Genomic DNA, 11633 nt, shown 5'->3' on the forward strand with positions numbered 1-11633 from the left:
TCTCGATCTCCTGACCTCGTGATCCGCCCATCTCGGCCTCCCAAAGTGCTGGGATTACAGGCTTGAGCCACTGCGCCCGGCCTCGATTTTTTATTAACTTTCTTTGCCCTGGGCAGGACCAAAGGCCCTCATATTCTGTTTCTCAAAGTGGACTGTATGTGGATAAATGTATGGACATCATTTTACATAGATTCTTTCTATATTATGTATCATCATAAAATTTTAATGGAAAAAAGTATTATCAAATCACCTAAAAGTGCCGGGCATGATGGCTCATGCCTGTAATCCCAGCACTTTAGGAGGCCGAAGCGGGTGGATCACCTGAGGTCAGGAGTTCGATACCATCCTGGCTAACACAGTGAAACCCCGTCTCTACTAAAAATACAAAAAATTAGCAGGGTGTGGTGGCATGCAGCTGTATTCCCAGGTACTCAGAAGGCTGGGGCAAGGAGAATCACTTGAACCCGGGAGGCGGAGCTTGCAGAGAGCTGAGATGCCATCACTGCACTCCAGCCTGGCGAGACAGCAAGACTCCGTCTCAAAAATATTAATAATAATAAATAAATAAATATAAAATAAATCACCTAAAAGCTGGGGAACAAGAAGGACACCTTAACTTACATGAAAATTGATCATCTGGGCCAGTTCTGAAGCTTGTCACAATTCAGATTTGTCAGAAACTGGATCCAGTGAGCACCATCGCCTGCCCCAGACCCAATCAGCCGAGCATGGGGAAAGCAAAGAATTTCGAAGTTTAAAGTGTGCCTGTGAAGAACTGCTTTGTGTTGGATGAATAAGCTTAAATTCTTTGAAATCTGGGTTTTTTCTTTCTTTCTTTGGGTTTTTTGTGGGTTTTCTTGAGACAGGGTCTTGCTCTGTTGCCCAGGATGGAGTGCAGTGGCACCATCTCTACTTGCTGCAGCCTTGACCTCCTGGGCTCAGGTGATCCTCCTGCCTCAGCCTCCCGAGTAGCTGGGACCACAGGCACGCGCCACCATGCCTGGCTAATTTTTTAAATTTTTTGTGGAGACAAAGTCTCACTGCGTTGCCCAGGCTGGTCTCAAACTCCTGGGCTCAAGCAATCCTCCTCCAGCCTCAGCCTCCCAAAGTGCTAGGATTGCAGGGGTGAGCCACAGCACCCAGCCCTTGGAAATCTTTTGTAATGCCCAGTGATGTTTGCAATGTGTTGATAGCTGAGACCAAGTCAGGGTCCCTCATTCCTGAACACAAGTGGGACAGAGTCCCAGCCTTCTTGCGGCAGATATCACCGTGAGGCTGGGCCCTGGACAGCAGCGTGAGTGAGATAAGCTGGGGAGCTTCCACCGGGCCAGGCTGTCAGGGCCTTAGCCTGAGTGTGACCCAGGGCAAGCCGGGGTCAGTCTGCGATGAGCGTCAAGGTTCAGTGTGGACCTGCGCTCAGGGCCTGGGACTGTGAGAGATGTGTCAGTCAGGGGGACGAGGCTCTGCTGCAAAAACAAAGGCCCCAGGAGCTCAGTGGCTTCAGCAGCAAAGGGTGGTCTCCTGCTTGGGTTTTGGTGGGGAGGTGGGATCCGCTCCAGGAGTCACTCAGGGCCCATGTCGAGGCACCACCTTCCTTAGCACCTTCCTTAGCCCACCCCTGGAACCATAGCCTCTCCGGGCACTGCAACACGGGAGATGCCGCTGAGCCATGGTCAGCCAGGAGGTGACACAAAGGTGGCACGGGAGGTGATGACATGGAGGTGACATGCGAGATGATGCAGGTGATGTGGGAGGTGACACAGAGCTGATGCAGGAGGTGACATGGAGGTGACACCAACCCACTGGCCAGGCCCTCGCTGCCGGGGCAGGCAGAGGCAAGGGAGCAGATGAGTGTTCAGTGAGCAGAATCGGGCTCGGGTTCTGGTCAGGAACATCAGCCCAGCCTGGGGCGGGGGCAGGTTTAGCCTTTGGCCGGGCAGGGTCCTGTGGGGTCGGGGCCGGGGCCCCACTGGCAAGTTCCGGTCCCACAGCCGGGTCCCGGCACCTCCCTCCTCACAGGGCCGAGCGCCGGGCTCGGGAGCCCCCTTGTGGCCATCTGGCGACACTGCAGGCTCCGCTGGCGCCAAGGTCCGGAGACTCCCGCCTGCCCCAGCCAGATGGGGATCTCAGGCAGATGAGCTTCGAGGGCAGCCCTACCCGCCAGGAATATGTTTGCCCCCCACCTACAGGCCAGCCGTGGCCACGGTCCAGTCCCGCCGTAACATCACGTGGTGAGGCCTACCCTAACCCAAGGCCTGCCTGAGTGGGGTCTTTCTGTGTGGCCCTGCACCAGCCTCCCTGCATCACACCCCACCGCACGCACCTGTGTGATACCTGTCTCCATCCAGGCGTGGAGCCTCCCTTCCTAGGAGGCGTTCCAGAGACGCCCCGGGGGGCGGGGGCCACTCAGGTGCACCCCACGGGTGCAGGTTTCCGATGGGAGACCAGCCCGCACCTGCTGTGTGGCTTCTGCCGTGAGCACTGCCTCCTGGTGGTGTGGATTTGGCATCCGGTGCACAGGCCCACCCCGCCTCACCATCCCCTCCAGGACCACCAGCCGTTTGTGTGCAACTTCCCACTGCAGCCTTGAAAGTGTTCACTGAGGGAACGCGACACGGACCAGCTCTCGGGGAAATCACTCCCTGGGGCGGATACTCATGAGGGCGGGAGAAAGGTTTCCTCAAGGCGCAGGCGCTTTGCTACACGTGTTTCCAATGAGCTCCACATTCAGCTTGTTTCACAAGCAATGAGTAAAAGTGAGTCGGTCACCTTAGGTCACCTTCAGCCGGGCAAGTGCTATGGGCCAGCAGGGGCTGCACGGCAGTGGGAGTGCAGACTGAGAAAATGCAGCCCCCGGGGCATTACTCATCTCTCCAGCTCTGGTCCGCCCTCGTACCAGGAGTCTGATCAGGCCTGTGTCTTTCTCCTTCTTGAACAGCCCAGAGAATTCATCTAAACAGCTTTCCCACAGCCGCTCCCCACGCCAGGTGGCCCGATGGGAGTTCCGGACCAGAGCTGTCTGGAGGGACATGCATTCACACAGCCTCAGAGATTATTGATGTTGGAGCAGCCCCAGTGGGTGTGGCTGGCTTAGGGGCTGGCATTGGAACAGTGTTTGGAAGCTTGATCGTTGGCTATGCCAGGAACCTGTCTCTCAAGCAGAGCTCGTCTCCGATGCCATTCTGGGCTTTGCTCTGTCTGAGGCCATGGGACTCTTCTGTTTGGTGATCATCTTCCTCATCCTCTTCATGTGAGGCTCCGCCGGCATCACCTGCCTGTCCCTGCTGCCTGTCCCTACTCCATGCCATTGCTGGTGCTGGGGTGTGCTAAGTTTTACCATTAAACACATGTTTATCTCAAAGGAAAAAAAAAATTCTCCCCCACATAAATGTTACTGCGAAGACCTGAACCATGGGCCGGTGCTCATCCATATCAAATTTCGCCAGTTGATGGCTTCCGTCATCGTGAGTTTTCCTTCTCGGCCATTATGACCAGCAAGGGTGACTCTGTTTTGTAAAATGTTTCAGCATTACACTTTGTCCAGAGGATTTGCCAGTGGCAGGTGTGAGTGAGGAGGTGGCCCCTGGGGCTCTCACACTGCTGGGCAGGATGCAGGTTCGGGCGATGCTTGGGAGAAAACACTGAAAAATCCAGTGAAGTTACCAAGGTGCAGCAGCACAGGATGGCTCCCCTTCTCCACAGTACAAGAACCTCGCCTGGGCATGCGGCACCCAAAGGCAGGTCCCTCTTCCTGGCTCCCTGGCAGCTCAGGGCACTGGCATGTCTAAGTTCTGGGCAGCAGCGTGTAGGCAGGTGCCTTGTGCCAGCTCCTGAGACCCATCCCAAAGAGACCCCAGAAGCATCCCCTGTCACTCCCCCACCCTGGTTGTGCTGCAGCTGAGACCTGATGGCGCAGCCTGACCTGTGAGAGCAAGAATGACACGCAGGACCCAGGGGCCATGAGTAGGAGGGACCTGTGTCCTGGCAGCCTGGACCACCTGCCCAAACTCGCCCGGGAGGGAAATGAATGTGCATGTTGACAAGCACCACCATCATCCTAGCCTGGGGTACGGCTTGAGTGTCCCCTCCAACATTCATGTGGAAATTTAATGGCCACTGTGGCAATATTAAGAGGTGGGGGGCTGGGTGCGGTGGCTCACGCCTGTAATCCCAGCACTTTGGGAGGCCAAGACAGGTCAGGAGCTCGAGACCAGCCTGGTCAACATGGCAAAACCCTGTCTCTACTAAAAATACAAAAAATTAGCCAGGTGGTGGCAGGCGCCTGTAATCCCAGCTACTTGGGAGGCTGAGGCAGTAGAATTGCTTGAACCCCAGAGGCGGAGACTGCAGTGAAACAAGATCGCGCCACTGCACTCCAGCCTGGCGACAGAGCAAGACTCCATCTCAGGCCGGGCGTAGTGGCTCAGGCCTGTAATCCCAGCACTTTGGGAGGCTGAGGCGGGCGGATCATGAGGTCTTGAGATCAAGACCATCCTGGCTAACACGGTGAAACCCCATCTCTACTAAAAATATGAAATATATATATATATATATTGCCAGGCATGGTGGCGGGCGCCTGTAGTCCCAGCTACTCGGGAGGCTGAGGCAGGAGAATGGCGTGAACCTGGGAGGCAGAGCTTGCAGTGAGCCGAGATCATGCCACTGCACTCCAGCCTGGGCGACAGAGCGAGACTCCGTCTCAATAAAAAAATAAAATAAAATAAAAAGAGGTGAAGAGATGGGGCTGTTAAGAGGTGATGAGGCCAGGTGGGCTCCACCCTCACGGAGGGGTGAACATCGTTATCTTGCAGTGTGTTTACTATCTGCACCGTGGGTGGTTACGACAGCAAGCTGGGCCCTCTCTATCTCTCACCCTCTCCTGCCCCTGCACCTTCTGCCATGAGCTGGCACAGCACGAAGACCCTCGCCAGAGCTGGCAGCTCGATCTTGGACTTCCCAGCCTCCAGAACTGTAAGAAATAAATGTCTTTTCTTTGTAAATTAATTCCCCAGCCTGTGGTATTATTATAGCCACACAAAATGGACAGCCCGTTGCATCGGGGATTATGTTTCAACATAAGTTTTGGAGGGGATGCAAACGTTCAAAGCCCAGCGGCCACCATGGGTTTTCTCTCTCGGGGGACAGTGTGATGTTAATGCCCCTTCCTTGGCAGCTGCCCCAGCCCCGAGAGGATGGAGTCCCCTCCATATCAGCCACGGAGTGAGGAGAGGCGGTACTGCCCCAGGGAAATCTGGGGCCTCATGCCAGTGCAGGGTGGTGGGGATGGGTACGGGCCAGGGGCTGCCGTGCGTCTGGCAATACTCCTGCTCACCTTCCCCTCTGTCTTGACCTCCCTCTGGCACCCAGGCCCCTTCCTCCTCCTGCCACCTTCTGCCTCCCTCTGGTGTTCCCCCAACCTGCCCACTGCCTTTTCCACCCTCTCCTCACCCACCTCTTGACTCTCTGCACCCTTTGTCCTCACGCCCAGTGCAGCCCTAGTCACACTGCCGGGACCTGCCTGCAGGCCCAGCCCCAAAGACAGCGGGTCTCCCTGACATCCTCTGATTGGGGGGTATCTTTTCCCTTCATCTGTCTCTGGTTAAATGGCAGTTACCTTGTTTTTACAACAAATGAAGCCACCCATGTTTCAGCCAGGGTGGGAATGTGGCTTTGCCGCCTCCGCCACCGTTCTGCACTGGCAGTGACTCTGACGGCTTCTCCCTCTGGGGTTGCCACTTAGTGCATCTCCATTATTTTACTGCATAAAATGAATCCAATAATGTTTGCTTTTTTATTGCTTAAGATAAGTGAGTTCAATTTCGCTCAATTGGGTTTTTATTATTATAGGCTGTTTTCCTATAGAAAATGTGAGTGTGCTCTAAAAGGAAGATGAAGGGTCAGAAGTTCAAGCATATTTTATCTTTTTGGATGACTGATCTTGTTGCGTCTGTGATTAGACTCCGACGTCTCTTCCCACAAGCAGGTGGAGGCGGGTCTGACCCAGCTCCCAGCCCTACCGTTCTAGGGAAATGAAGGGGGACACGGTCCCACTCTCTGCAGTAAAGGAGAGTGGCTGGGGCTTTGGCCAGGGTGGCCCTGGGTAAGCCGGGCTGCAGAACTTCCCAAGGACTCAGGAGCTCCCAGACTGTGCTGCTGGAATCTCCTGGGAAGAGAATTGTTGACATGTGCTGGGTGAAACACAGCTGGAGGCTGGGTTACTGCCGTGCAGGTTAAGCTGGATGTTGCTCCGTGTGAGGGGTTAAATATGTGCTGGCGTTATGTAGGAAGAACTTGATCACCATGATGGCTTTTGTATGATCAAAGGCAATTTGCAAGCTCACAGCTTCTGCAGAATGTGAGCCCGGGCCAAGTTGCAGAGTATTTTTGATGTCACGCTGGGGCCTCCTGGGCAATGGCAGAGGGAGGGTGGGCTCCTGCCAGCTGCGTGTGCTGGATCACCAGGCACTCCCATCGCCCCTACAGGATTGTGGGCAAGAGGAGCCACAGCTGAAGCTCGTGCTGAGAAACAAAGCCCTTTGTCTCAGACCCAGGAGTCTCGTGTCTTCTGGGGCATCCATGATACCACAGGCTCACCTATGGGCAGGTGGCCAGTCGTGACACCCATGTCCCCTGCCAGTGGAAGTGTACAGATTGTCCTGGAACAAGCTCTGGACCACAGGACCTGAGCGGACACTTCTGAGAAGCATTTTCCTCCTAAGGAGAGGCAGGCACCCAAGGAGGAGCCGTCCCTCCTTCCCTCACACGGATGGTATTTTGAGACAATGTGATGCTCGCTGCTGTTGTGGCTCCATCACCAACCCACCCAGATGGTAAAGAAAGATGGGCTGAGCCTGGGTCCTCCATGGCCAGGTGACCCTGGTAGGGGTCACCTCAGACTTCCACAGAGTGACCCGACAATGTCTTCACAGCTACAATCTGTCATGTACTTCACAATTAGAAAAGAGCTCACTCTCACTCATCTAGAGGAGCCGATGGGCTGGGGCTTTCTTGGTGCAGCTTCAGCAGCACCTGAATTCCTGGTGGCGGTGGAGCTATGGTGGGGCATGCATACTGTATGGCCACGCCAGGCCTCCGGGCCTCAAATGTGTCAGGGTGAGGGACACACACAGGGGTTTTGGCGAGCATCTCAGACGAGGCAGAGCCCTGTCATCTGAAAGTGGGGTGTCTCTTGCCACAACTGCTCATGCTAGGAGAACAGCACACCCCACTCCCGGGCAGCGACATAAGCCACTATGTATCCAGAGACAGAGTTTGTCTTCTCTGCCCCTTGATCAACTCTCTTGCCCTCAGAGGGCTGCGGGGAGAACGAGGGACAGCATCTGGCCGTACTGGGAGGCAGTGGTTGCAGGGGAGGGAGGTATCTGCTGGTGTAGAGACGGACTAGGCCACGAGAGGGAGCAGATCGCCTGCAGACAGCCTCTCTCTTGGGACAGGACCTCCACTGCCCAATTTCTCTCCCCCACATGCACACCTCCCTTCCCAGCCGAACCACACGGGTGCACCCAGCTGCATCTCCGTCCACACTCTGCTCAGCATCCCAGCCCCACCTCTTCCCTCTGAGCTGCCCACTTCTCCCTGGGGCCCTTTCGGCTCCCTTTGCTGGTGAGCTGCCCACCACGGTCCTCTCAGGCGCTGACACACCCAGCTGTCTGCCTCCAGGCTGCTGCACCTGCGGGCCTCCCTCGGGGCCAGCTCCCAAGCCCACCTGAGGAGGCCTCCCTGCTCCTCCCAGGCCCTAACTCCCCAAAGTGTGGCTGTCCCCTGGCGTCTCTGTGTGGGTTGGGCACCGGGCCCCAGCACGGGGACAGTGGGTAGTGGACACGCATCAGGACTCACGTACTGACCAGGAATAAGTGAGGGGACAAGGGAGCCGGCCGGCGCCTCCATTGAATCTGGCCATCGCAGGACATCTCAGAAAACTCGGGAAGGGCAGGCTGGAGTGCGGCCAGGTCCCCATCCTGTTTCCAGGGGAGATCCCAGAGGCCAAAACCCTCAGGCCATGAGCCTGACAAAAGCCCCCTGCTTCCCAGCCCTGCTGCAGTCGGAGCCACAGCTGAGCCTCGTCGTGGAAACCGGGTGCCACTGGGCAGGGTGGGGCTTGATGTCTGCTCCAATGCCCTCAGAGTCAGTTGCAGGGGCGATGGGCCATTGAACCAGGTTGGAGCGGGTAGAGCCAGGGTCCCTGGCCCCATTGGTGAGGGGAGGACAGCTGGGACTTGGACCTCCACTGCCGGGGATGTGGTGGCAGAGGTAGAGGGCACTGGCCTGTGCCAAGATGCTGTCCCTCATTCTCCCCACAGCCCTCTGAGGGCAAGAGAGTTGATCAAGGGGCAGAGAAGACAAACTCTGTCTCTGGATACACAGTGGCTTATGTCGCCGCCCCAGAGACCAGGGACCACTCCTGAAAAGGCCAGGAGGAGGGAGGTGTGTGCAGGACAAGGTTGCCTGGGGTGTCTTGGAGCCCCAGAGCCTTTGCTGCCCTGAGAGTAGCTAAACTAGGGGAGTAGCTAAACCAGCAGCGGCCACCCCACCTCTGACTAGGGGATGTGGGCTTTCACAGGCCAAGCTGGGCCCACCGCCTCCCTGACTGCAGCCAGCAGGGAAGAGACCACGGGCTTTCAGGAAGGGTTAGAACAGGATGTCAGGAGCCCAGAGCCCCTCAGCCCCATTCACCTATAGCCACGCTGCCCGTCTGTTCCCATGGGATTTGCTGCGGGTGCCAGAGCCAAGAGGGTTGTGGGCTCGTGTTCACCCAGGAGACCCTTAAGGCAGGATGGGGCCGGCACTGGCTTCAGCCCAGGGTGCAAACAACAGGCTCCAGCTCCAGGATGAAGCTCGCCCCTCACCCACTGCCCCCCGCTCCAGACCAACCCTCACGAGAAGGCCCAGGTCCTTCCTCTGGCCCGCCACAAGTCCCATGGCCCCTCTTCTCTCTCCATGCCAGGCCTGAGGCCTTTCCACGGCTGCTCATCACCACCCCTCCCTGGCCCCCCAGCCCCCCGACCCCGCAGAGCTTCCACTTCCCAACACGATCGTTAGTAGTGGTCCCGGCACAGCCCAGAGCAAGATGACTCAGACCCCCTACCCAGGCCAGTTCCCCGTGCCCAAGCAATGGCGCTAGGAGGGGATGCTGGGGACATGGTGGGAGGTGGGGTCAAGGCTCGGGTTTAGAGGTGGGCGGAGCGCCGGCCAATCTGACCTGGGCAGGGAGGTAATCCCCGTGACCGTGACCCTGACAACAGTGGTCCCAAGGCCAGTTGCCTAGAAGGCAGGTGACTTTCCAAGGCCAGACCCCAGGTGGTCTGGAGCTGGGGGATGAGGACTGTGTGGGGTTGGGGTGCGGCTGAGGCGGCCACCAGCCACGCCCTTAACTGCTGCAGTTGTCCAGAAGGGTGCTTGGGGAGGACCCCGCTTGGGGAGGACCCTGCTTGTGCAGCCTGCTCCACTCCCATCGATGGTTTTAGCCCCGGATGGTGAAACCTTGCCGCCTTTGGGCCGTGGAAATGCGGGAAGTGGAGGTCCAAGCAGTGAACTGTGACAGGTGAGATGTGTGTGACCATCACCCACTCATGGAGCGGGCATCTTCCAACAGTCCTTTTAGGGGCCTCATAAAGGGCCCCTCCCCAGATGCTATGGACCTTCCCGGGCCAGATGGATATCGAGGGCCACATCGCAGGTGCAGGGGCCCAGGTGGAAGGCAGGTGAGAGACCCCTTGCAGATGGGCTTCAGGGCGGGTGCTGCCTGGGCTGGGGCTGCCAGCTCCTGTGCTGGGGCAAGGCCAGGATGGTAAGTTGGGGCAAGGCTCCGTGCTGCTCCTGGGGCTGTGACCTGTGGCTGCCACATCAACTTGGGAACACCTGATTCCATCTGGCTGAGGCTGTCCTAGGCTGGAGCAGCCCACGGGGAAGGTGGGTTCCACAGGAGGGGAGGAGGGAACCAGGTATGTGGGGGACACTGTCATGTCTGAGGTTGAGGGGAGCAGGGGCCAGGACACCTACGGGGCTGGGGGAAGATGGGGGTCAAAGTATCCCAGGAAGAGAAGTGGGAACACCAAAGCTGGAGTGGAGGAGCTGTCTCTGGGACAGAGCAGCAGTGGCCCCCAGGAGCTCCTGAGATCCCCCGGGGAAGTGGAGCAGCCCACCAGCATCCGGCACTTGGACACCACTATCTCCCCGCGCTCCACACACCCCTCCTGGCTCCCGGCCTCCCAGCCTGGCTGGTAAAGACAGGGACACAGGAACAGGCAAAGCAGTGCGGCCTTGGATACAAAACTGTAAACACGAGTCTTTAAAATGACAGAGGCCTCCTTGGCCCCAAAATCTGAGCCAGAGGCCCCCACCGAGGGAGCAGATCTCCGCCCACACTGCCCTCCCTTCCAACCCGGGCGGTCCAGCAGGCAGGGGCTGGACCGCCTCTGCTCTGCTCCAGCCCAGGCCTCCCAAACGGACCCACGCCTGGGGTGGGCTGGTGGAGCTGGGGCTGAGGATCCGCGGTCCGAGGGATTCCTGAGATGAAGAAGCGGCTGCGGGACCCCAGGCACGGGCACTCGAGGCACCTGCCCCTAGAGGAGCCCGCCCCCTACCCCATCCCATGCAAACCGCGCCCCAGCCAGCCCGGTATCTCTGCGCCCGAGGGGCGTCCCGGGGGCCGCGCGGGCCCTGTCACGTGTCCAGGGGGTCACGCGTGGGTGAGGAACCGTGGGGTCGCCCGGGTGGGCCATGCAGCGGCGGCGGCGGCGGCACCGAGTTGCGCTGCGGGGGTGGCGGCTGCAGCTCCAGCGCTAGTGCAGGCGGCGGGAAGTCGCGCACCTGGCGGCGGTACTCCAGGAAGGTGCAGGCCTTGGTGGCGAGCGCCACCACGTTTTTGCCGACGAAGATGGCCGAGACGCGGCTGTCTCGGAACAGCGCCATGTTGGCAGCGCGCGCCAGCACGGCCACCACGTTGACCGTGGCGAGGCTGAGCACCGGGTAGAGCATCATCTTCTGCGGCGCGATGTGCTCGCCCTGCATGCTGACCTCGCTGAGCGCCACGCACGGCAGCACCAGCAGCAGCATGTAGCAGTAGAAGAAGGTGAGGCCCTCAGCCCACAGCGGCAGCCCGGAGCGCGGCGGCTCCCACAGGCTGGCCTGCATGTCCAGCAGGTCCAGCAGGTCCAGCGCCACCCAAAACAGGCGGCCGCGCAGGTCCTCGCGCTTGCGGAAGGTGCGCACGTACTCCATGCGGTCCAGCGCCACAAGCAGCAGGAACAGGCCGGGCACACACACGGACAGCAGCAGCGTCAGCGCCTTGCGCGCCACAGGGTCAGCCGCGCCGCGCCGCGCCGCCTTGTAGTTCTGGAAGATGAAGTAGAGCTTTATCTCCAGCACGAAGATGTAGAGGAACCACAGGATCATGGCGTAGCCGCGCTTGGCCGTGCGCACCTCGGCGCCCACCCACACGGCCACGTAGCGCAGCACCAGCAGGAAGCACACGTCGCCCACCAGCACGATGATGCACACGCCGATCTTGCGCGGGCCCTGGTTCTGCTCCACCAGGTACGCGTCCATGACCGCCATGCTGCCCATGATCACCAGTGTGGTCAGGCACACGTGGCGCCGGTCCGGGGGCGGCA

The 11633-nt window shown here is 58.8% G+C and overlaps 1 protein-coding gene and 1 pseudogene across 1 annotated transcript; one reads left to right on the top strand and one right to left on the bottom strand.

The window, feature by feature from the left end:
- The first annotated feature begins 1385 nt into the window (after window positions 1-1385).
- LOC105518532 lies at window positions 1386-3254 on the top strand (annotated as a pseudogene).
- A 7023-nt stretch (window positions 3255-10277) lies between these two features.
- Window positions 10278-11627, bottom strand: TMEM121 (transmembrane protein 121). Its single transcript, XM_011951373.1, has one exon. It carries the CDS (start codon window positions 11584-11586, stop codon window positions 10684-10686), a length of 903 nt encoding a protein of 300 aa, XP_011806763.1. The 5' UTR covers window positions 11587-11627; the 3' UTR covers window positions 10278-10683.
- Between the last annotated feature and the right edge of the window lie 6 nt (window positions 11628-11633).

This window comes from Colobus angolensis, unplaced genomic scaffold (genome assembly GCF_000951035.1).
Source record: "Colobus angolensis palliatus isolate OR3802 unplaced genomic scaffold, Cang.pa_1.0 Scaffold32, whole genome shotgun sequence".
Taxonomy (NCBI): Eukaryota; Metazoa; Chordata; class Mammalia; order Primates; family Cercopithecidae; genus Colobus; species Colobus angolensis.

Excerpts from the sequence above, each read along its gene's own strand:
- TMEM121 (XM_011951373.1), bottom strand. The coding sequence starts at position 11,586 with ATGGGCAGCATGGCGGTCATGGACGCGTACCTGGTGGAGCAGAACCAG.